Raw genomic sequence first — 21,552 nt, 5'->3', positions numbered from 1 at the left:
GGGGTTGTCGCAATTTTTTCTAAGAAGAAGAAATCTCACCCAGTGAGAAACGACTCGTCGATCGATGTTGAAACAATATCGGATCGACATCGACACCGTTAAATTGCTGTCGAATCGACGTCGAATTTGATGCCAATGTCGAATCATTTCTCACTGGATAGTAGCACAGTGCATGAGCCAAACATTGGTCCAACATTTAGTTGTATAGGGCCAATGTTTAACCAAGGTTTGGTCCATGCACTGTGCTACTAGGGAAGACACTACCCAGCGAGAAATGACCCGTCGATCGGTGTCGAAATGATGTCGAATCGACATTGATACCGGCAAATTGACGTCAATTTGACATCGTTTTGACATTGATCGACGAATATTATTTGCCACTAGGTATAATGGATCACAATGCTCAAACCTACCGGGTACAGAGACTCGAAGACCTTGCGGCTTCAACACTTCAAAAGTCGGATCTGGCACCACGTAGGGAAACGCCGGCCCCACGAGTGTGCATGCTAGCACGAAAATTAGTCGGATCATCGCACGATCGACTCCGCGGGAGAGCATGTTCGCGATTACCGCTTCTTGACGTTACAGACGCGATATTTATCGAGCACCGAGGTCGCACGGTATTAAAAAAAAAAAACAGAAAAAGAGTGATGCGTGCATGCATCGCGCTTTTAATGATCCACTGATGTGTCTCCTCCACTTTCCTTGCCCCTTCCTTTACACTTTTCTTATTCGTCACGGTCACGTCTCGCTATCTTTGGGATTCCCTCTTCGGACATAGCTGTCATGGATCTTGAATCATCCAAAATACCCGTGAAAGCAAAAATATCTCCGGTCATTGTCCACATTTTCAGATATTGATTATTTGCAATTGCATAAAAAATAATATGTGAAGATGATATACATATAATTAGACATATATTACAAGTATACATCAAACATATAATTAGATGTAATAATTTCATATATCTCAGTGAGAAATGACTTGTTGGCCGACGCCGATCAATAAGTCATTTCTCGCTGGGATAATTAAAAAGAAAAAGGAAGAGAAGCGCTGAAGAGCACAAACGGTTCAGCCGTAAAGAATAAACCTCTGTTGTCGTCACCTATTCCAAATGGCCACAATTGTTAATGTTTTTCAGCCTTTGCCACTGAACCTGGTGGAAATATTTTCTACTGAAAATTAATGAAATTTTGCTGAAATGCATTTGAACATCGGATCCTGAGACATGTCAACAAATACACCATTTTGCATGTCTGCCGGCCTTCCGCTCCTCCGTGTGCTTATTCGCTCAGACCTTTTTTTAATTACACGATAATTATTACGAATTTTGCAAAATATTTATATAACTCTTCTTCTCAGTTTGATCCAATCTACCATAATTTCTGGAATGGTGATAAACGAATCTGGAAGTAAAAGTTCAGTGAAAAATTATTTAAAAAATGTTTTCATTGGAAAGTGGCACAGTTTTCAGTTAGATGCAATTAAAAATTTTCATATCTAATATTTCGAACTCTATTATTTTTCAACGGAAATCCCAGCGTTCTTTAATTCTTTTTATATATTTCACCCCGGCAGAAAAATTGCTCATACATGCGCGTGCATAAACATATAGTATAGTTATATAATTATATATTATATAAAATTATACATGAAATATGTCCGTACATCTTTTTACGTTGTAATATTTCTATATAATTTTATACAATTCTACACTCGGTGTGAAAAGTATAAGTGCAGCTACAAGGGATAAACTTTCTGCCTCGCACGTGACGATACCGACCCGCGTCGACCTTGCGATGTAAACATACGTCGGGAAGTGCCGTCGTACTAGCCGGAGAGCTTGTTTGATCGATAAAACTGCCAAGAGAAACGATTTATCATGTTAAACCTCGTGACGAGATCCGACATAATCTCCAGGCTGTCCCGCAATTTATTCCTCCGTCGAGTTTCGGTCAGGAAGCGAGCCGTTTTACAATCGAGCAGGCCCAGCAGTCACGTTGCAGGTTATGTCCACCGCAATTCAACACGCTTTTCGAGGAGGGATCCGCGAACGTTGCCGCAGTTGTCTGTAAAAAGTTTCAGCGCGGACACTGGAGTCTCGTCAGAAACGTAAGTATTCGTGACGCTTCAAACAAATGCTGTGCTAATCCGCCTGTGCCACTAAGCTCCAGTTTCACAAACGTCGTTTAACCGCTAACCCATGGTTAATTGATCCTCTGTCTCTTCTTGGATAACAAGATAGAGAAAGATAGGAAGTCGACTGAACTCTGGTTAACAGTTAACCGACGTTTGTGAAACTGGACCCAAGTGTCAATAAATTTCTTATGCGTCGTCTACAATGCATGGAGTAAGCCTGGAGAGTAAGCTGTAAGGAGTAGGAGCGAGGAAATAAATCAATTTTATTTCTCACTCCCACCTCAGCTCTTACGCTTACTCTCGCTGAATCAGACCGTCATCGGTCAGTGTTACAAATATTTACAAAATTATGCCTGTATTTTAAGCACCGTCTACATTGGAAGTAAGCAGTAACCCAGTCAGCAAAATGTTAGCAAATTGGCAGCAGATTTGTCAGAAGCCCACGCCAAAATCGCCATCTGTGTCCGCATCTGGCTCTTGTTTTGCAGGTCTGTTTTCTGTTCCTGCACTGGTGAACTAGTGCAGTAAGCTAGAATGAGAAAATATACTCTTGTCTTACTCCAATTTATTGCACTAGTTGCACCAGCGCGGGAACAGAAAACAAACCTAATGTCTGTAAAACATACGCTGTCGACGGATTGTTGGCAGAAACCGAGCAGGTCCAGTTATGTGAGCAGATTTTGTTGTATTTCTGCTGACACGCTGGCAACATGTCGAATGTATCAGTTCCTGCATGCAATCCGCAGTGTTTCTGCCTTTAAAATTTCTAGTGGGCACTCGACAAAATCTGTTCTGACAGATTTGGCTATCTGGGAGGAAAACCATAACTTTTACTTATCAGTGTAAAAGCTAAAGTACAGTAATTTTCAAAAGTATTTACAGCACTCGCCGAACTGCGCTCTAATTCACCGAGAGTAAGCGTCAGAGCTCAAGTAGGAGTAAGAAATGGAAACGATTCATCACTTGTACTCTTACTTCTTACGCCAGGCTTTCTTCATCTATTGTAGACGATCCTTTAGCTTCCTTACACCAGAAGCTAAAAGTTACGGTTCGCTCTTACTCTTTACTCCAAGTTTACTCCGCGTCTTCTAGACGACGCTTCAGATATTTGCGTGGTTTTAGCGAACTCAACCTAGTGCAATACGAGAAGATTTGCAATGAGACTCTGGAATCGTTAAGCGAGTACTTTGAGGAACTGGTTGAGGAAGCGGCGCACCTGTCGGATGCCGATGTATCCCACGGAGTACGTATATTAATTAGGAGAAGCATCTCGTTTCGCACGTGTGATGATACTTTTGAACTTTTTGCCGCAGGACGGCGTGCTAACTGTCACGTTCGGCGAGCCACACGGCACTTACGTTATAAACCGTCAGAGGCCGAACAAGCAGATTTGGCTGTCCTCTCCGAAATCCGGGCCGAAACGTTACGATTTCGTAAACGGCCAATGGATATACAAGCACGACGGCAAGAGCTTGCACGAGCTGCTTAATAATGAAATGCCAGCAATCGTGAGAGGCGAGGTGTGCTTCGACAGATGCTCCTTTAGCGGCAGAGAGAAACAAGCTGATGGATAGTTCTAAGAAGTAATATTTATAGAGGTTTACTTACAAACCGCATGAATCTAGGCTCACTTGATATTACGTTACACCGGTGACTATTGGACGTTACCGAAGGTCAGATTTACAAAAGTTGCACATGGAATCGGTGTAAGACCCGCTAAACGCCGAAATCTGTATATATTAGTGCAACGGTGTATTTTTAGCAACTGCAATAAAGAAATTTCATGTGAGTAACTTTAATGTCAAACGACGATATTGCACACTTGCACCGCAATGAATTTCTGCCATGGCACATGTACGTTATTTATTATTGTGCTTTATATTGCGACATGTACGAAATATTGAGAAATGTGAGTTATCTTAAAGACAGTGTGTAGAACAGTATATTGCTGTTATACACTAAATATATAGGATGTCCCCGTGTGTATCCCGAATGTATACATATATTAGTATGCTTGATCTAACTGACAGGAATGTATTTTCAGTCCATTCTTTCGTCTGTCTCTTCTTAGATAACATAGAAAAGGATAGAGAGTCGACTAACTTCTGGTTAACAATTGACCAGAAAATGAAAAATCTCAGTCTTTAAAAATTAGACCAGTTTCTCTAAGATAGCTTGTACATTATTCAAAATTAAATTGACAGTTTTGTATACACTTTTTATACTGTAAATAAATTACTAATAAACGCAGCATCAAATACATATTATGGTTATTATATTCTACAAGAGTGATTTCAGCTCAAGATTGTTCAATGAATTTAAGAATTTTGTTTAATTATCTATTGAGGTAAATAAATATCGGGTGGTAGTTTTCCTCTCTTCTCTCTAGTTCGAGAAAGTCAAATCTTGTTAACTTTAGTTTGTCTAAACGCATCAGCGAATTGTTCGTTGAATTGTTGGATAATTGTTCCGTCGAAATTTTACTAATTGTAAGACAAGATCGGCCTCTGTTAAAGGATTGTTTTAAAACGTGAGCGATCGCAAGTCTGTTACCGCAAAAGGTCGCTTTCGATTTACGTTTTATTTAACACACGTAGAGTTTGCTTGCACACATACAAAATCAAATTAGAGAGTCCAAACATAATTGTTTTCCGTGTTTCTCGACAGAGAGCGAAAATGGAGATTATGGAGGATGGGAATTTGGTCGATCGCGTAAGAATTTTATTGCAACGGGATATGCAATATTACCAGGTACCAATTAGCTTGGTATAAATCGTTCGTCGTTAATGCAATTTCTATGTCGCGCTGTCCGTGAGTGATTTAATAGAATTTGTCACGTCGATTTTCGCGACAGCTTGATACCTTCGGGGGCTTTTAGCACAACGCGTAGATTGTATTCGTGGCTTCCGAGCGGCGCACCGCGCATCGGAAGCGCGCCATTTCGAAATTATTCCGTTTGCCGCGTGAACACGACATGATTTAATTTAGAGAGGGAAAGGATTGATTTATCGGTCGTGATCCCTCTGAAAATGGAGAACCGCGGCGCAAATACACGCGATACAAATCGAGCAATTCAGCTATTTGTCATTATCACGTGTCGCGACAGTGACGGTTGCTTTTAAATCGAAATCTAACGAATTCTACACGGAGATAATTTTCTATTAAAATTTCTCCTGAAAATCGTGGGACAACATGCCAGTTTAAAGAACTTTTGAAGAAATTGTACTAGTAAAATGTATGGTGAAATTTAAAAAACTCTCATAAAGTTCTTCAAAATGCCACGTTGTCCCACGATCATACGATTTTCCGGATAATTTTTAAGAGGAAATTATCCTCGTACACGCAGAGAACTGTCTCTTAAAATTTATCCTGAAAATCGCGTAATCGTGAAGAACTTTTGACAGTTTTTTGAAATTCTAACTCGGTCAAATCGAGTCAATTCGTGATGTTATTTATGAAAGTAATTTTAGGCTCGCGTCGCTGATATCATGATTTATCGGCGCAGGAGATGCAAACGGTTCTGAGGGAACCCCTCTGTATACGCATCAGCGGCGGTAGGCTCGATTTTCCACGGCACGCCTCGTTCGCCGCGATTAAGATCGTCACGTGGTGGGAAGCGGACTTCGTGGCCGCTTTCAGGCGCGCTTCCGGTTTGAGCTCCTCCGAGAACGGAAGCGCGTCCAGCGTCGACAGTGAAGACGTTGTCATCAAACGGATCCAGCCGTCCGACTTTATTCTGCTCGTTGTCGACACCGCCGAGCAACTGCTAGGTACACAGTTCACCCCGGCGATGGGAAATAAAAATGGACGTTGACGTAACATTTGAAATAATTGTACAAAAAATAGGTAGAACGGTTGCAAGGGAGAGAAAAGTAACGGATAGGAGGCAATTAATTATAAACTCGATATTTTTTTCTTACATTTCATTACACGTGATTATACTAACAATAAGCGCAGATTTTGGCGCGTCTGTTCTTTCATTAACAGCTGAATCGAAAATATGTGTCAATCGCTTCGGATGATTGGAATTCAAGATATAATTTTATTTATGGTTCTTCATGTCGCCGCGTGCATTTGGATATATTACATGTTACTGTAAACGCGAACATAGCTGCGAGCAATATGGGCGTATTTTATAAATACATTTAACTCAATTAATTTAATGGCGAAGGTAACGACATGCGCGAGGAAGTCGGGAAGGCAAAGGAAAAAAGTAGCACCTTGGTGAGACGATTGTTAAAAAAGAGACATTGCATTGAAACTTAATTAATTATAAATAAATGTTATATTTCTTGTAATTACGAGTTGCTTACGTCACACGCTAATGGGATTCTTTAAATACTTTTCGTATTACACTACTCTGGCACAAATTGTAGAAACGATCTTTATAAAGACTTTCTCGTAAAAATATAAAAACGTTGTTGGGACACTGAGAAAAATTTTCGCTACCGGAGTTAATAATGGTTTGCTAAATATATTGTGCCGCCATAACTATCAATTTCTAAAGCACAGCGAACGCACAAGAGGTACAGTAGCAAAATATTTAGCTATTCGCAGCTAAATATTAGCTGTCCATGTTTTACAACTGAAAGTTAGTTGCCACGTGCAACTATTAATTGAGGATTAAATTAAGGATATATCTTTCAAACTGGACCACCTTCTTTCGGCGAAAACTTGTCGTCTTTAATTTTATTTGTACTAATATTCCAATAATTAAAGACCGAGTAAACAGAAAGATTTCTTTTTAAAGATTATAATCCATGAAGAATGTGACGTTTGATATTCTGGAGATTTAATTTCCTTCGAGATCGATATTGAATCACTCCACAATTCGTTGGATTAAATTTCCACTGAAGAAATTCAACGCTAAGTCAATTAAAATGATTCGCTATTGACCTCCGCCATTTTCAAACTGCTTTATGTAGTCACCTCTGCAAGGAAGTTGCGTTTGCGTTTCAGATCTTTTTTTTTTATAGCGGCGCGATTTACAATTTTGAAAATATTCGAAGGGAACAAGTAGGACAATATCCTGAAATTTCCATCTTTTAGAACATCTGCACATGTTAATCCAGGAATCGTTGGACCACGCCGATCTCACCGTGCTCACTGCCACTTTGGGAGCGGCGGCATTGATACGTAACTGCTTGCGGTGCTACAATCAGCACGCAAAAGGAATAATTTCTTCTCAATCGAGGTGCTTTACATCACAAAAGCTATGTACATTTTCATGAAACGGCCGAAGCCTGTGCCAGGGAGATTGCCAATTACTTTATCTTAACGTTAAAAACGGCAAAATATTTATTCTTTAATTTATAGCTAGACTTAGTGCGCGTAAACGATTTATTACAAGTGCTGTTGTTTAAAAAATGTATGGGATACAACTTTCTCATTTTGTTGTGCCTAAAATTTAACGCGGAACTAAATCTAATGGCTCTCTTTTATTACTTTTTGCTAGTCCTTGTTTAAGATCGAGTAACCTTGTACTCTATGTAGACGCGCGTTCGATTCTTATCTCATCGCTTTCTCTCCCACTAGCGAAAAGATTAACAAGTCCCACAAAGCGTTTCATGAAATGGCCGAAGCTGTGGCGGAGAGATTGCTCGACCTGCACTGTCGACTAATTTCCTTATACATTCTCAATGAGGCGGACTCCCTCAGCTGGCACAGCGACAAACCATTCTTCGAGAGGGAACGGTGCTCCTACGTGGTACAAATGTGGTGGTTGTACATGCAAGGTAAAGCCAACCGTTCCACGGCTCGTTTTTCTCGATGTAATTTCTGCAGACTAATATTCCGCGGAGGCAGATTTATGACGCTGAGCGATGCAGCGTTTCGCAAAAAAACAAAAAAACAAAAAAAAACGATATGTTAATATTTCCAGGCACTAAGGCGGATTTATGGAACACGGTCTCGCCTAAGATGGCACAGCGCGTATTTTCAGAGATGCTAAACGAGTCCCTGTCCATCATAACTACGCGATTCATTCACGTAAGGCCGCGAGATATCGCGCGACTAGTTCCGATTAATCTTCCAATTTATTTCGCGCTCCTTTATCTCCATCGAATGTTTTATCGCTGAGTCACGAGCGCGGATTTTACATTCCAAATCGTGTTAGCGTGGTTCATTTTTTTTCTCTCTCTTTGTTTCACTTATTTGCATGCATTACGCATTCGTCTGCGATTTATTGAGGCGCGACGTTTGAGTGTTAGTCTGCGTGAGCAATTGGGACGTGGATTAAAGGCAAAAATGAAATTGCGACAGGGACGACCGACAGTGGCGCGAGCCGAACAATTTTGGTCGGACGCCTTTAATGTGCTTTGCTGCACGGGCTACCTCGCTTTGGGCGCGTGTGTCGACAGCGACGGGATGATTGGTGCACGTCCGAGTAATTTGCCGACGGCGGTAAGAGACATGCACGCAAAATGTAACGAACTGTTAATCTGCTTGCTGCTCAGAGGCACCCCTCTCAGAGAATTATATCAGGTATTTCCGAGGGTCGGACACTTAGAACCGTTTCCCGACAAATCGAACGAAGAAGAGCCCAGATAGCCAGTCTGCTCAAGCAATGTATGGAAATAAAATGCCAGCAACTGATGCTGGCTCTTTGCTGGGAATATGAATTCAATGTTTGAGTGATTTAAGTACAGCTAGCATAATGTTAACATATTGTCGTAGTTAAATGCACAGCTAAAGAGAGAGCACATCGAATAGGCATACTGTTAACAAAGAATTAGCATATATTGTTTTCAATTTTCTAACAGATATAAACATGTTATATCTATTACATCTGACCAAGCACTTAATGCTAGCATAATGTTTGAATCATGCAAATGTTTCATTTCCGACACCAAATGCTAGCAAACAGCAGCACAATAAACGACATAGATGCATAGCAAGATGCTAACATTTTTCTTAGCAATGTGAAAGCAACTTGTGCTCACACTGGCTATCTGGGAGCATGCAAGTTTTGTTGAACGAGTTAATGAAATAAATTTTGAGCTACACTCAAGTGTGGCGATCGTATAAACTTCAGACATATTAAAATTGCATGAAACTTCGTCCGAAACTTGCGATCGAGAATTGCACTTGAACAATTATATTAAACTGACACGCGGTAACACAACCGCGTTTGACTCTCGCATCCTAAATCCTTCTTCAGTCTCGAGAGTCCAATCATTTGTTGAGCTTTCGTACCGTTGTCCAGATCTTCCGACACGGTTTGGAAAATCTGGCGATGCTGCGGCCCCGGCGCGGGCCTGCTCCTTGGCTGCTGATATGCGCTCCAAATTTGTTAGGATTAGGCGCAACCGATTCTCCAGCCGATATTATAACGTTACCCGCGGACAAAGCTGTCGTCCTCGAGCTGAATGTCTTGAGGCATCAGCCCCAACCCAACTGGCCTCAGTTGATGAAGGTGATTGCTGACACGATCCGCTAACGAAGCTATTTATCTTTCCGACCTATGGAACGTCGCTCTGCTTGCAGGTGATATCGATGAGCGATTACGTTGTGGCAAGGATGCTGCTGAAGACCTTGATACGGCAAAACGTAGGCGTCACGTGCGTGGACGACACTGACGCTGCTGACAGGTCAAAGAGCGACGAAAGAAGCTGCAGCGGTTTCTTATGCAGCGGATCGGCGTGCGACAAAACGCTAAAAATCACTTCGGCTCTGGCATTGTACAGCTTCTTCCACGTATTGGTGGTAACCGTTAACGAGCCGGAGCACGTGATCATATCGGCGCTCAAGCAGGACCCGAATTGGTCCAATTATTTGGACAGACAACAGGTTGTGCGTTTTTTTTTTACAAAACGTTTCGAGAGTTAGTTGTGTAAATTTATACCAATTCTTATTAAAATACACTTTGCGTGATGCACGGAAGAGAAAATGCAGCTGCCGTAGCTAAAAACTGCATGTGGCAACTAACTTTCAGTTGTAAAATATCGACAGCTGATGTTTGGTTGTGATTACGGAAAAAATACTCAAGTTTCGAGTGTTAACGTTCGATTTTATAAGCGCTTCTCTACTCTTTGTCTTTTCACATACTCCTATTTACTATGCTCTGCAAAAACGTTGCGTATTGCACACAAATACGGGCGTGATATCTAATTGTGACTCGTTTATTATTTTAAAGGTCTGGAATCAATCGCGGCCACCTTGGCTGAACGCGCTGATAAAGCCGCTGAAAATTATGATGCAGCCGGTGGCCGACGTGCTTTTAGACGCCGCGAAAGTAATTATTACACAACAATACTTACGCAATACGGTAACATTCGAGTATTCGTCGGAGGATTTATATTTGTTTCTCTCTTTTTTTTACAACAACGATGTTTAACTCTCTCAGTCGTTCGCTACAACGTCAAGTACACGGAGAGAATTTTCTCTTAAATTTGGCAGAACTTTATGAGAGTTCCTTGAAAGTTTACCACACACTTTACTAGCTAAGTAGAATTGCTAGAGATATGTATGGTAACATTTTAAAAAACCCTCATGAAATCCTTTGAAATACCGCGTTGTTCCGCGATTACAATATTTTCAGGATAAATTTTAACAGAAAACCCCTCTTCATGTAGTAGAGGAAGGTGCTCTATTACGAGACAGGTTCCTAATAGCGAAGTCTCTGCAAAATTAACAGACATCGCCTGTTAGTTCCGCCATGAACTTATCGTCCTTGGAGTAAAATTTGTTTAACGGAAAACTCATCGTTATATAGATCGTGTGATTGTTGCGAAGGAGCTCCGTGATTGAAGTTGGATGCTGATAATCTGCTATCACGCATTAGAAGCCTGTCTCATAATGCGGGACCTTCCTCTATTAAAATCGTACGTGTCGCTGCAGTGCCGTAAGATTATAAATTACCAAGTTTCGATACACCGCGGGAGTTTCGCAGCGTTTAGATAAATTTTCGAAAATTACCTTCAGACAGGTGCCAGCATATATCAGGCCATGTCCCTAGCGATCGGTTGCTTCGCCGAGCTATACGTGACCGCCTCGACTCCGGTTTTACGCGCCGCGTTCGCGTTAAACGACAACGTACCCGCGCACTGCCGGCCGATCGGCGGCAACGTGTTGCTCCAGGTGTTATGCGCCGCTCTGTACTCCACCCTCCTGGACATGTCCGCGAAGGGCAGGAACGAGTCTCACAGTACACCGGGCTCCCAGGACACGTGTTGCGAGCTGAGCCCTTTCAATCCGTACGACCGATCTACCGCCGCGACGGCGCTCGCTGAGGCGATTTGCAGCATCGACGAGGACAATAAGCACACGTCGCAGATAGACTCCTTCTTGCTTCTTGTCAAGGACAGGTGAGTTCCTTCCTAATTATCGTATCCTTGCTCGCAGTCCAATAGTGACAGTGATATTTTTTACAAACAATTCGTTTTCTTCAGTTGTAACCCCAGCGGAAAACATTCGTATAAATAACTACGAAAAATTGACTTGAAACAGAAGGTCGTCGAAATTTTTATATCTTCGTTCAAACGTCAATTTTTTTGTAAAAATATCCACGAAATAGTATACAATGTTCTTAAATCAAGAAATTGTTGCTAGTATTTCATGGAAATGTACAACTTTGTAAAAATTAGTACAAAACTTTACTAGTTTAAAAAATTTGAGAAACAACAAAATATTAAAGAATTAAAACATCTGCTTGCTTGTAGAATATTACAAAAATTAACAAAAGTGTTCCAATTCTAGCAAGCACTTTCATGTTGATTTTTTACAACACCTTTTAAATTCACGTAGAATTTCTTAGATTCTGGCAGTTATATTAATTTTTTCGTAGAATTTCGTGGAATTATTTCCGGCAGGGAAATTGCGTCATTTCTTACCGCTTGTGGAGATACTGTAAGAGAAACATAGAATTTGTAGCTCAGAGCCTCAGAGTCTGTTGATTAAAATGTTTGTCGTACACATTAAGAATGTGTCGAGTAGTCGCGAAGAATCGTCATTTTTCATTTAAAGGACATTATAAAATGTTAAAAGACAGATTTGCCGGGATGAAACTCTGTTACCTCTCGTGTTCCATCCTCAAATACATACGTAATAAATGCATATTAACATGCATTACCTTTACAACTTGAATTTAAATTGTATTATAACATTAAATACGTTGGATTATTCCCGATTTATTTATTTATAAACAACTCGCGCTCGGAATACATACGAGGTAAAAGTTGTACCGTGTCACACATTTAATTTCATCGCGTTATCACGAGCTTACGTCTGCGAGGGATAGCTAAGCTTTGCATTGTGCCGTACGAAGCTTCAGCTTCCCCAAGCTTGGCGTTTAGTAAAATTTCTAGGAATTTGCAAGATATACTTTACACTAACACATAGTAATTGCCCCTGTAACTCGACTATATTTATTCTTATTTAATGTTAATTGCTAATCTTGTACAGTTTTCATTTTATTTCGTCTAAACGGAAAAGAGAAAAAGAAACTTCGTTGCAGCCTCAGGAGAGAAGACGAGAATCCGAGAAGCGGTGAATTACAGAACATGGCTTGTGTCATCGAAACTTACACAGACGAGTTGTTGTTCACGAATGTCGGGCGACGTTCCTTAAAAGTGAGTGAAGCGACTGTCATTAGGAATGCTCGTATATTTATCGAACAATGCACTTTTAATATCAACCTTTACGCTACTGACATTTCTTTTCCATTAGAATAGGGTTCTTTTTGTCCAAAATTTTGTTCATATAAATAGCATGCACATCGCGCACAATCTCGAGATTCGTTCAGTACCGCAGAAGTGACTTCTCCCGGTAGTCCACAAGTTAATTGCGTGTAAACTTTGTGTATCGTAGATTGCACACGAGTATCTAGTTCGAGCGTCCGATTGGGTATTAAATAATTTACGTCGCGGCGAGGAGAGCAGGGAGGTAGATTTGATTATTCTGCCAGAAGTGTCGCCCATCGTCAAGTCTCTCGCACATATAATGTTTCACATCGAGGACACGTGCTTCGATCAAGTTAGTAATGAAAGTTACGCGCCTCGGTGATTAGTACGGATCTTCGATACGGACTTACGGAATCGTGCGAATGAACCGTGCGTGTTTCAGTTTATGGCTAATTACGAGGCAACCAACTGGTCAAGGATATTAACGATGCCTCTGTCGATTACTCTGGAGCGTGTACGAAGCCAAGTTCTCCTGAGGCCGGAATTCAAGAACGTCGGGGATCTGAGCCACGAGGATAAAGAAGTGGCGCAATCTATCAAAAGGATTTGCTCGTTCGTCAGATCGGCGCGTTTCAAATAAGCTGTTCGCACCTGTAGCGATGTCTCTGCTGTAATTTGTTCTCGATAGGTTCGAATTTTTATTCTGTAACCAAATGTATAGAGGACAGTTTCCTAATACGAGACAGGATCCTAATACGAGATCGCGGGGTTTCTGCCAAATTAACAGGCGTCGTCTGTTGGTTCCACCATGAATTTATTGCACTTGGAGTGAAATCTGTTTAGTGGAAAATTTATTGTTAGATCGTGTAATCGTTGCGAAAAAGATTTGTGATTGAACTTGGATGTGGAAATCCGGTTGTCTCATATTAGAAACTCATAATCATGGGACTTTTCTCTACGTTTGCTCAATAAAATAACGGATCCTTTAAAGGCGGCGCAGAGAGAGAAAGAGAGAGAGAGACAGGTTTCTTTCCACGCGATATATCTCTGGCGTTTATAGCTTCCGAGAATAAGATATCTCGCGGTAAAAGTGTGGCCTGCGTTTTTCGCATTTTACATAATGCATCTGGAAGTAAACGGTCGGCAATTTCTTCTCGCGGTAAAAGTTCGCGCGAGCCACTCTCCCGAAAGTTTTCAATTCGGACTCTACTAGAAATGGCCACTTTTCGAAAGTTTTTAATCGGGCTTCTTAATCTATTAGCAAAGATGAAAAAGAAAATCCTTTTAGCGACACGAGTTAAGCGCTTCCTCGTTCTTTCCCCGTTACTTGGATTACTGCCGCCCGCGCGCGTGTCAAGACTTGACCGCGTCGAAATCTAACTACCGTTAGTTCATTATTAGTACAACCAACGCAGTCGCATTGTCAGTAACTCCGCTCGTAGATGATGCATTCACAGAATATATCCGCGGGCGTATCCACGGAAAGTTCTGTGGGATTCACGTGGGAGATGAAGAATTTTGTAGAACACATTTGCTGCAGAGGAATAAATGTGACACAGTGTTACATAATAATTTATTTTTAATTTTGCAAATTGACATATTTGAGACGCGACCCTCTTTCTGTTGGCGAATAATGATAATATTGATAAACAGTTCGCACTAAAGTTTCGCGAACGATCCCCATTACGCGTGAAATTTTTTTAACCGTTATAGTTTCTGCAATGTATACGTCATAGATGATGCAGATCTTCCCTTTTCTCTTTATAATACAATGATTATATTATTTGGCACATTTATCGCAAAGACTACGTCTATTAACCGATTGATGGACCAACAGGCCAGCTGTTGAAAATTATACGATGCCCCAGAATTATCCAATAATCTTGCAGATAAGATTCACGGCACATTTCTCGTCTCCTCAAGGGAATATTCAGTGGAAGATTATAATCACAAACCGTTCGTTACAAATTAATAAAATCGTTTATTATAAATTAATAAAAAGAGAGAGCGAGCTCTTGGTAAGTTAAAGTTTAAAAGTGTAAATAAATGATTAAGTGCTGTACACATTGGTCAGTTTAAATACATTTAATTAGAAGAAAGTTGCTGGCTGAGATATTCAATGATGGCAATTAAAACAACGTTTTAGTGTCTTCCGAAGGAAATCAAATTCGTCGTTCCTCGATCCTCCGTCGACAAATTGCCCGAAAAGCCTGGGACACCCGATGTACATCAGCTCACAGGGCGCGAAGTTGTTTCTATATTCTCTGTGCCGATGCGCGTAATTAAAATAAGGAACAATTACGCTCGTAGCGATCGAAGCGTGTAGATTGTTATCCCACATCGAATGAAGGACTTAGGCCAAGTGTCCTTTTACAGCGCCGCCGCCACTAATTAATGGAAATTAACGAGGTAGAACGGCGGGCGCAATTGTACAGAAGAGATCTTAGAGAGCGTGTTCCTCTTAAATGTTGAACAGTACTGCGAGTCCCGCAAAATCGCGTACAAAGCGAAAGAATCGAATCGTCGTACGAAAGTAAAGCTACCGTTCTAGGAACGCGTCGATCCGAATTAACGCGCGCGCAGATGAAGCGTACAAACAAAATGATGAGCTCGGTATCTTGCGATCGCCCGATTACGCGGATCGCGGCGCGGATTTCTCACTGCTTCGCCCGGGTTTTGGATTTTTTTTTTTAAGTAAAGAGACGCGAAAATTTCGGGGATGCCCCACAGCCCCGCTGGCCTGGGAAGCGCGCGCACGCGCGCGCGCGCGGGACAAGACATGCGATGAGTTATACATAATTGATATTGTACAAGAGAGGGTAGTCGCGCGTTTTCATCAAGAAACAAATCGGAAAGATGCCCCTGGATCAGCTCCGCCGATTAATTGTTGTCGTCGTATCCCGCTGCAGACGCTGCAGCCAGGGGTCTCGGCAGAGCTCCCGCCTGTAACACACCGCGAAAGAACGCTAATTACTTAATGCTCGTGAAATTCCAGTTAATTACGCGTAGTACCGCGATCCGTTTGCCGTGCCCGAGTCCGCGTGAATCGAAGCTGAAGGGAATATTACATTGGCAGTGTTTGCTGTTATCTAAATAAAATTATATAGATGATTATCTAGATAAAATTTTAGCGTTATCTTATCTTTATATAGATAATAAAAATAAGTATTATCTATATCTGCATCTTAGATGAAAGAAAGTGTTATCTTTACTAAATTATCTAAGATAACGTACAGATAATTTGGTTTAGGGCCACATAAAAATACTTAACAGTTACACTATTTAAATATGGATGGCGTTGTAGACCAGGCATTTATGTGTGTGTCATATAACCTATAACCTGGATATATTCTATATCCCCCTTTATAATTCAAATTTTTCTATAATTTTTTAATAACTTTTTCTACTGTGTTTACATGAAGTCTTAAAAATATTATCTGAAAATTATCTAGATGAATCATCATATAATTTTATCTTTTATCTAGATATATTCAAAACGAAATCATCTTTATCTTATCTAAGATAAATTTATATATTTTTATCTTATCTTTATCTAGCTAATTTTAAAATCATCTATGCACAACACTGTATATTGGTAATGAATATCAAGTGTAATGCGATTGATATCGCCTTATAATGGCAATTCTAATTTTGCCGTATAAAACAGAGGAGCGATAAGCTATGTCGACCAAATGCGGTTATGCAATGTGGAACCAAGCGCCATTTTCGTGATTTTTAATTTTACAAAGTGACCATATATTTTTCCGCGCATGGTATATTACGCAAAGACAATCCAACTCTTATTTAAAAAAAAACATAACACAAGGAATTTGCGGAGTTCGTTCATTTGAAATAACGTTGGAGTCGAATTTTATTCCTAAAGCAAAAACACCACCTGCAACACATGGAATTGTGTTTGTAATTTGGTCGGTATACGTTTTGAAATAACGTGGCGTCGAATTTCATTTCTAAAGGAATCGCGTACGCGCAGAAAAAAGTTTCCTTGAGTTAAACTTTTCTTTGAATTTTGACCTCACTGGATTTTTACTTAATTTCAAAGAAACGACTTCTTTACCTTGACCACAATTTTATTTGATTGAGACCGGGGGCTTCTAAGAGAATTCATATATATTTCTTCAAATCTAGCAATGTTTCAGTAGAAGTAAATAAAACTTTAATACATACATTTTTCTGGGTGTACAATTATAACACATGGAATTATACTTGAGGAGAATTATAGTTCGATCATTATACTCGAGATAACGCTGTGGCGCAAAATTGTACACGTAACGTTTCGCGAAATTTGCTCCAGTTGAAAAGTAACGAGTTTCGGAGTTGGTCTCGCATTGCAGAACTGTATATACAACCTTCTCGAGATAATCAAATGCAATTTCGGGAAGCTTGGTGGTTAGGGAAAAGAAGAGCTCCTTGATATAAATAATACTTAATGCGATCTTATCAGGAAAAGAAATTGCGCGGCGCGATTGAAAAGGACAATATAGTCCAATTCTCGTTAGGCAAAATGTCTCCCGTCATTATAATCTACGTACAATACACGTTCTGATAATTCGCGCGAATCATTTTGCGATATAAACAGACTATTTTCGGATCCCGGCACACACCGTGCGTAGTACTTTACGAAACGTTATCATTATTAACTACATCGTTTCGTACGTAAGTGCGTCCGATATTGAAGATAGAAGTGGTATCTCGCGCGCGAATTACAACGTCCACGTGTCGTTCGAATAGCTGATAGATCGATATCGCCGTCAGCGTGGTCTCGCTAATACAGATAAGAATTTCAGTAATGCGTCACGTCACTCTCGGGAATTTGTACTCGTCGCACATCCGCCGTGATTGCGAAGGCGCACATTACAAGTTTGCGGTATCGCGGCCCTCGTGCCACGGCGAGCAACTTTTTACAGAGGGGGGAGGGTGGTGCGGGATAATTGTCAAATGCGGTGGAACGACAAGTTTTCCCCCTCGTGACAGCCAAACGCGTGAAACTCCGTCGGGAGGCGAGTCTAGTCGCTCGTTGGGGGGGATACAAGTTAGTTTTATTGAATTATTACGGTCATTTGTAATTTGCTGCCGCGATATTTACTCGCCTGCGACTCTCTTCGTCTCAGGCCGTCACTTTTTAACCGCGAGACGGGGACGAAATATTACCCCATTAGGTATATAGAACGGCAAACCGAGAGAAAAAGCGAGATCTCGATCGGATGAGATTCGTCTTGGAACGAGCTGCGAGCCGCAGTTGTCCCCTGCGCGGCGCAAATAAATATAAGTACACGGAGAGAATTTTCTTTGTTGTCTTGAAAATTATATAAATTATGTGTGGGACAACACGGCATTTCGAAGAATTTTATGAGTTTTTGATATTTTACACAGAACAAATTTTTCGTTACCGTAGCTAAATTTTTTAACCACAGCGAACGGTCTGCAATATTTAAAATAAATCTTGAAAATTATATGAATTATGTGTGAGACAACACGGCATTTCGAAGAATTTTATGAGTTTTTGATATTTTACACTGAGGAACAAATTTTTCGCTACCGTAGCTAAATTTTTTAACCACAGCAAACGGTCTGCTATCGCACCTAATACAATAAACACAGTAGCAAAATATTTAGCTATCACAACACATTAGCTGTCCATATTTTACAACTGAAATTTAGTTGCCACATGCAGTTTTTCCATACATTTCACCAGTAATTATACTTCCCAAGAAAATATTTTCATGTATGAACGTAAATAAATATATAGAATTATATATTTATTTACGTTATACAATGTAAAGTATACAATGTAAAAATATGTATGGACATATTTCATGTATTACTTTATATAATGCTATATATTTATACACGCTCGTGCATGAAAAATTTTTCACCGGTTAGTATACACTTTACTAGTAAAATGTATGATAAAATTTCAAGAAACTCATCAAGTTCTTGAAAATACCGCAAATGTTGTCCCACAATCACACGAATTTCAAGAGAAAATTCTCTCCGTGTATGGAACAAACGTTCGCGAAGTACAAAATTCACTCTTCCATCATTAGGCATCAGATCGCGATTAACTTTCCAATATCGCTCGAGAGGAGATAAACATCGATTCTCCAATATTGACTTTCCCCGCAATCAAACGCGAAGCTCTTTTTTCGGCGTATCGGCATCACCGAGGAGAAACGTTTGTCGATGTACAGACGCGACAATATGTCACTGTTAGAAAGGTCATACGCTTCGCCGAGGCGCACGAGGCGTCATAATGATGTTCCGCCGGGCTTTTCAAGATGAAAATTCCGTATCTGCTCTCTGGCCGATATATCACGGGGCGAGCGTACTGCGAGTTATGAACGGGGGCACATACCTTCGTAATGTCTCACATAATGTTCGCGTCGTGCACGCCTTGGCATAATTTTCCGGGCGTAACGCGGCAAAACTCGAAATCGAAATGAAAGAAGTGCGAGTGCAAAATTGATTTATTAAAATCCACATTCTATCGCGGATCTTTGCGAGGCAAAATTGCATTCCTCTGCACGAATACTTGTGTAAAGGCAACCGAAGTACGCCCGTTTGCTGCGAACGCGTGTACCTCTGTACGTCGACATCGTGCTTCAGAATGTTTGTTCATTTCCCACATTAAAGTGCCTGCGCTGTGACAAAATGAATTTGTCTCGTTGAATATTTGCCTTGGCATATTATTAAAAGAGAGAGATAGATATGAATTCATTTACATATGTGAAGGCGCAGAACGCGTTTTCCGCAATTTCTTTCACGTGTCGACTCTGTTTCTGAACAGGCGACGAACCTCGGATATCCTAGCAGGCGTTAATGTCTGGACAGCTAATGCTATAAAATATATGTAAGCGCCGAAAGGTGTATTTCGTCCGAACTGGTGTCGAGATATTCCAGGGAGAATTGAAAACGTTTCTGATAGATATGAATTCATTTACATATGTGAGGACGCAGAACGCGTTTTCCGCAATTTCTTTCACGTGTCGACTCTGTTTCCGAACAGGCGACGAACCTCGGATATCCTAGCAGGCGTTAATGTCTGGACAGCTAATGCTATAAAATATATGTAAGCGCCGAAAGGTGTATTTCGTCCGAACTGGTGTCGAGATATTCCAGGGAGAATTGAAAACGTTTCTGGTGTTTCGCGCAAAAGCGAGAGCATCTTGCAAAACTTATCGTGGAGAAACGTAGAGGACGGTTGGGGTACGAGCGACCTTTTAAAATGCCACAAAGTGATAAATAAAGTGAAGAAGCTGCGTGTAGAAATAACGTTGTTGAAAATGCACGGCGTTCAATCAAATCCTCGGTATAAAGCTCTAAATTACTCACAAATAGATTTAATGTCGCCAGTAGTTTAAAACCAATGAGTTTTTAAAAAGGAAAGTTCAATCTGATATCTCGTCCAACGCACATCTCTCGATACTTTTACTTGTGTTTAACAATTAACAATGCAACCTCACTTGACTTTGCACTCTTCAACCAAAGAGTGCAATAATTTTTTACTAATTATATCTTACTAACATAACGATATTGGCCAAACGAACGATACGAGATCATTAACAATTGTGTGAACAGATTACTTGAAAAGGATCCAAATCTGGGACCGAAACGTCGTTTTTTTTTAAATAAAAACATTGGCCAGTGTAGGTCAAATTACTCTCGGGATGAAAGAGAGGCAGTTGAAGGGACAGCGGCGAACCTTACACGATACCTTGCATGTGTTTCACTGAATTTTCACGCGGTGTACACGAGGTTAATTTCATTTAGGAAATTCTGTCTACTCACGGCAATTAGATTCTGTGATTCGAGAGTCCCGCCAACATTTTAATACGCCAAATATTCATTACACGGACACTTTTCTTACTTCTAATTACTACGTTATAATTCCTAACTCTGTTGTCCTGCGAGACGACCGGCATGCACGCCGCGGCAACACTTCAGCTCGCGAGAGCTGCGTCACTCTCACTAATTACGAGGAAATTAATCTCCCAGGGAATACTCGCCACATTAAGAATAGAATGCAAAGGGGACTCGAAAAGCATTATGAATTAAACTGTGCGCATTCCAGAACATTAAGTAACTCGTGCAAACAAGTATATCCATTTCAAAGAGAGTTCCGATGACACGGAAGCGCATTATGAAAAATTATAAAAATTCTTTTACTTAGCGTTGCCCCTTTTTGCAGTCGGCTTTATCGCGCTTCGTATCAAAATTCTTCTTACTAAAGCCTATCACACAATAGGAAAGCACAGGCAATAGGAACAGGGAATAGAATTTCTGACGCGTTGGATTGGTTGGAAGAAAATTTCCGACGAATCCAACGCGTCAAAAATTCTATTCTCTATTCCTATTGCCTGTTGCCTGGCATTGTGTGATAGGCTTTACTGTCCGCTTATAATTTCGAGACGCGCGCGAAATAAAAAGCAGCGGCGTTAAATGTAAATACGTAGGACAGAGAATTTAATGTAAAATAATTAATACATTTGGATCAGTTTAATGCTAGAGCTGACTCGAATGACGTAATGAATTGCGCGAATCCGTCGGCTCATTAATTAATCAGCTCAAATAAACTGCTGAAATAACAACACAAATGATTCGCAAATTAATACTGGCCATTATATCGGACGTTAGTTACATAAAACTTGTGCAAATAGTTTAGCGGTAAATTAGGACAGAGGCAACGAAAAGGGGAGGCGTTTTATAAGACGTATTACCAGAATTACCAAGCAACTTTGGAGTTAAGACCTAAATGTGGCGTAGCCTTTCTTGCGC

General features: G+C 40.6%; 4 protein-coding genes across 6 annotated transcripts in view; 2 read left to right on the top strand and 2 right to left on the bottom strand.

Annotated features, from left to right (window-relative positions):
• LOC105569380 (beta-1,3-glucan-binding protein-like) overlaps positions 1 to 682 on the bottom strand; it is a 6,452-nt gene extending 5,770 nt beyond the window's left edge. The window contains exon 1 of one of the 2 annotated variants that reach the window (XM_012025805.1): positions 414 to 682. In XM_012025805.1, coding sequence (XP_011881195.1) covers positions 414 to 558 — 145 coding nt within the window. In that variant the 5' untranslated portion in view covers positions 559 to 682. The remainder of the gene's footprint in view (positions 1 to 413) is intronic. The other variant, XM_012025806.1, reaches the window with a different exon arrangement.
• A 1,072-nt stretch (positions 683 to 1,754) lies between these two features.
• LOC105569379 (frataxin homolog, mitochondrial) lies at positions 1,755 to 4,401 on the top strand. Its single transcript, XM_012025804.1, has 3 exons — positions 1,755 to 2,113; positions 3,263 to 3,383; positions 3,454 to 4,401. The coding sequence occupies exons 1-3, from the start codon at positions 1,884 to 1,886 to the stop codon at positions 3,712 to 3,714; spliced, it is 612 nt and encodes a 203-aa protein (XP_011881194.1). The 5' UTR covers positions 1,755 to 1,883; the 3' UTR covers positions 3,715 to 4,401.
• A 252-nt stretch (positions 4,402 to 4,653) lies between these two features.
• LOC105569377 lies at positions 4,654 to 15,188 on the top strand. The gene is made up of 13 exons (XM_012025801.1): positions 4,654 to 4,891; positions 5,646 to 5,910; positions 7,190 to 7,334; positions 7,676 to 7,875; positions 8,022 to 8,128; positions 8,402 to 8,623; positions 9,345 to 9,554; positions 9,626 to 9,928; positions 10,275 to 10,373; positions 11,063 to 11,445; positions 12,594 to 12,708; positions 12,947 to 13,111; positions 13,202 to 15,188. Exons 1-13 carry the CDS (start codon positions 4,817 to 4,819, stop codon positions 13,397 to 13,399), a joined length of 2,487 nt encoding a protein of 828 aa, XP_011881191.1. The 5' UTR covers positions 4,654 to 4,816; the 3' UTR covers positions 13,400 to 15,188.
• LOC105569378 overlaps positions 14,305 to 21,552 on the bottom strand; it is a 23,741-nt gene continuing 16,493 nt past the window's right edge. For both annotated transcript variants that reach the window (XM_012025802.1, XM_012025803.1), the window contains exon 4: positions 14,305 to 15,702. In XM_012025802.1, coding sequence (XP_011881192.1) covers positions 15,640 to 15,702 — 63 coding nt within the window. In that variant the 3' untranslated portion in view covers positions 14,305 to 15,639. The remainder of the gene's footprint in view (positions 15,703 to 21,552) is intronic.

This window comes from Vollenhovia emeryi, unplaced genomic scaffold (assembly GCF_000949405.1).
Source record: "Vollenhovia emeryi isolate VEMERY1.0 unplaced genomic scaffold, V.emery_V1.0 DF939124.1, whole genome shotgun sequence".
Classification (NCBI taxonomy): domain Eukaryota; kingdom Metazoa; phylum Arthropoda; class Insecta; order Hymenoptera; family Formicidae; genus Vollenhovia; species Vollenhovia emeryi.
Note: the sequence above shows the minus strand (reverse complement) of the source record. Positions and strands in the feature narration are given on the sequence as shown.

Bases quoted from the DNA above. Each gene is read 5' to 3' on its own strand.
- LOC105569379 (XM_012025804.1), top strand. From the start codon at position 1,884: ATGTTAAACCTCGTGACGAGATCCGACATAATCTCCAGGCTGTCCCGC. The intron at 2,114-3,262 runs GTAAGTATTCGT...GCGTGGTTTTAG, and splicing joins ACTGGAGTCTCGTCAGAAAC to CGAACTCAACCTAGTGCAAT. The intron at 3,384-3,453 runs GTACGTATATTA...TTTTTGCCGCAG, and splicing joins ATGCCGATGTATCCCACGGA to GACGGCGTGCTAACTGTCAC.
- LOC105569377 (XM_012025801.1), top strand. From the start codon at position 4,817: ATGGAGATTATGGAGGATGGGAATTTGGTCGATCGCGTAAGAATTTTA. The intron at 7,876-8,021 runs GTAAAGCCAACC...TAATATTTCCAG, and splicing joins GTGGTGGTTGTACATGCAAG to GCACTAAGGCGGATTTATGG. The intron at 8,129-8,401 runs GTAAGGCCGCGA...AAATTGCGACAG, and splicing joins TAACTACGCGATTCATTCAC to GGACGACCGACAGTGGCGCG.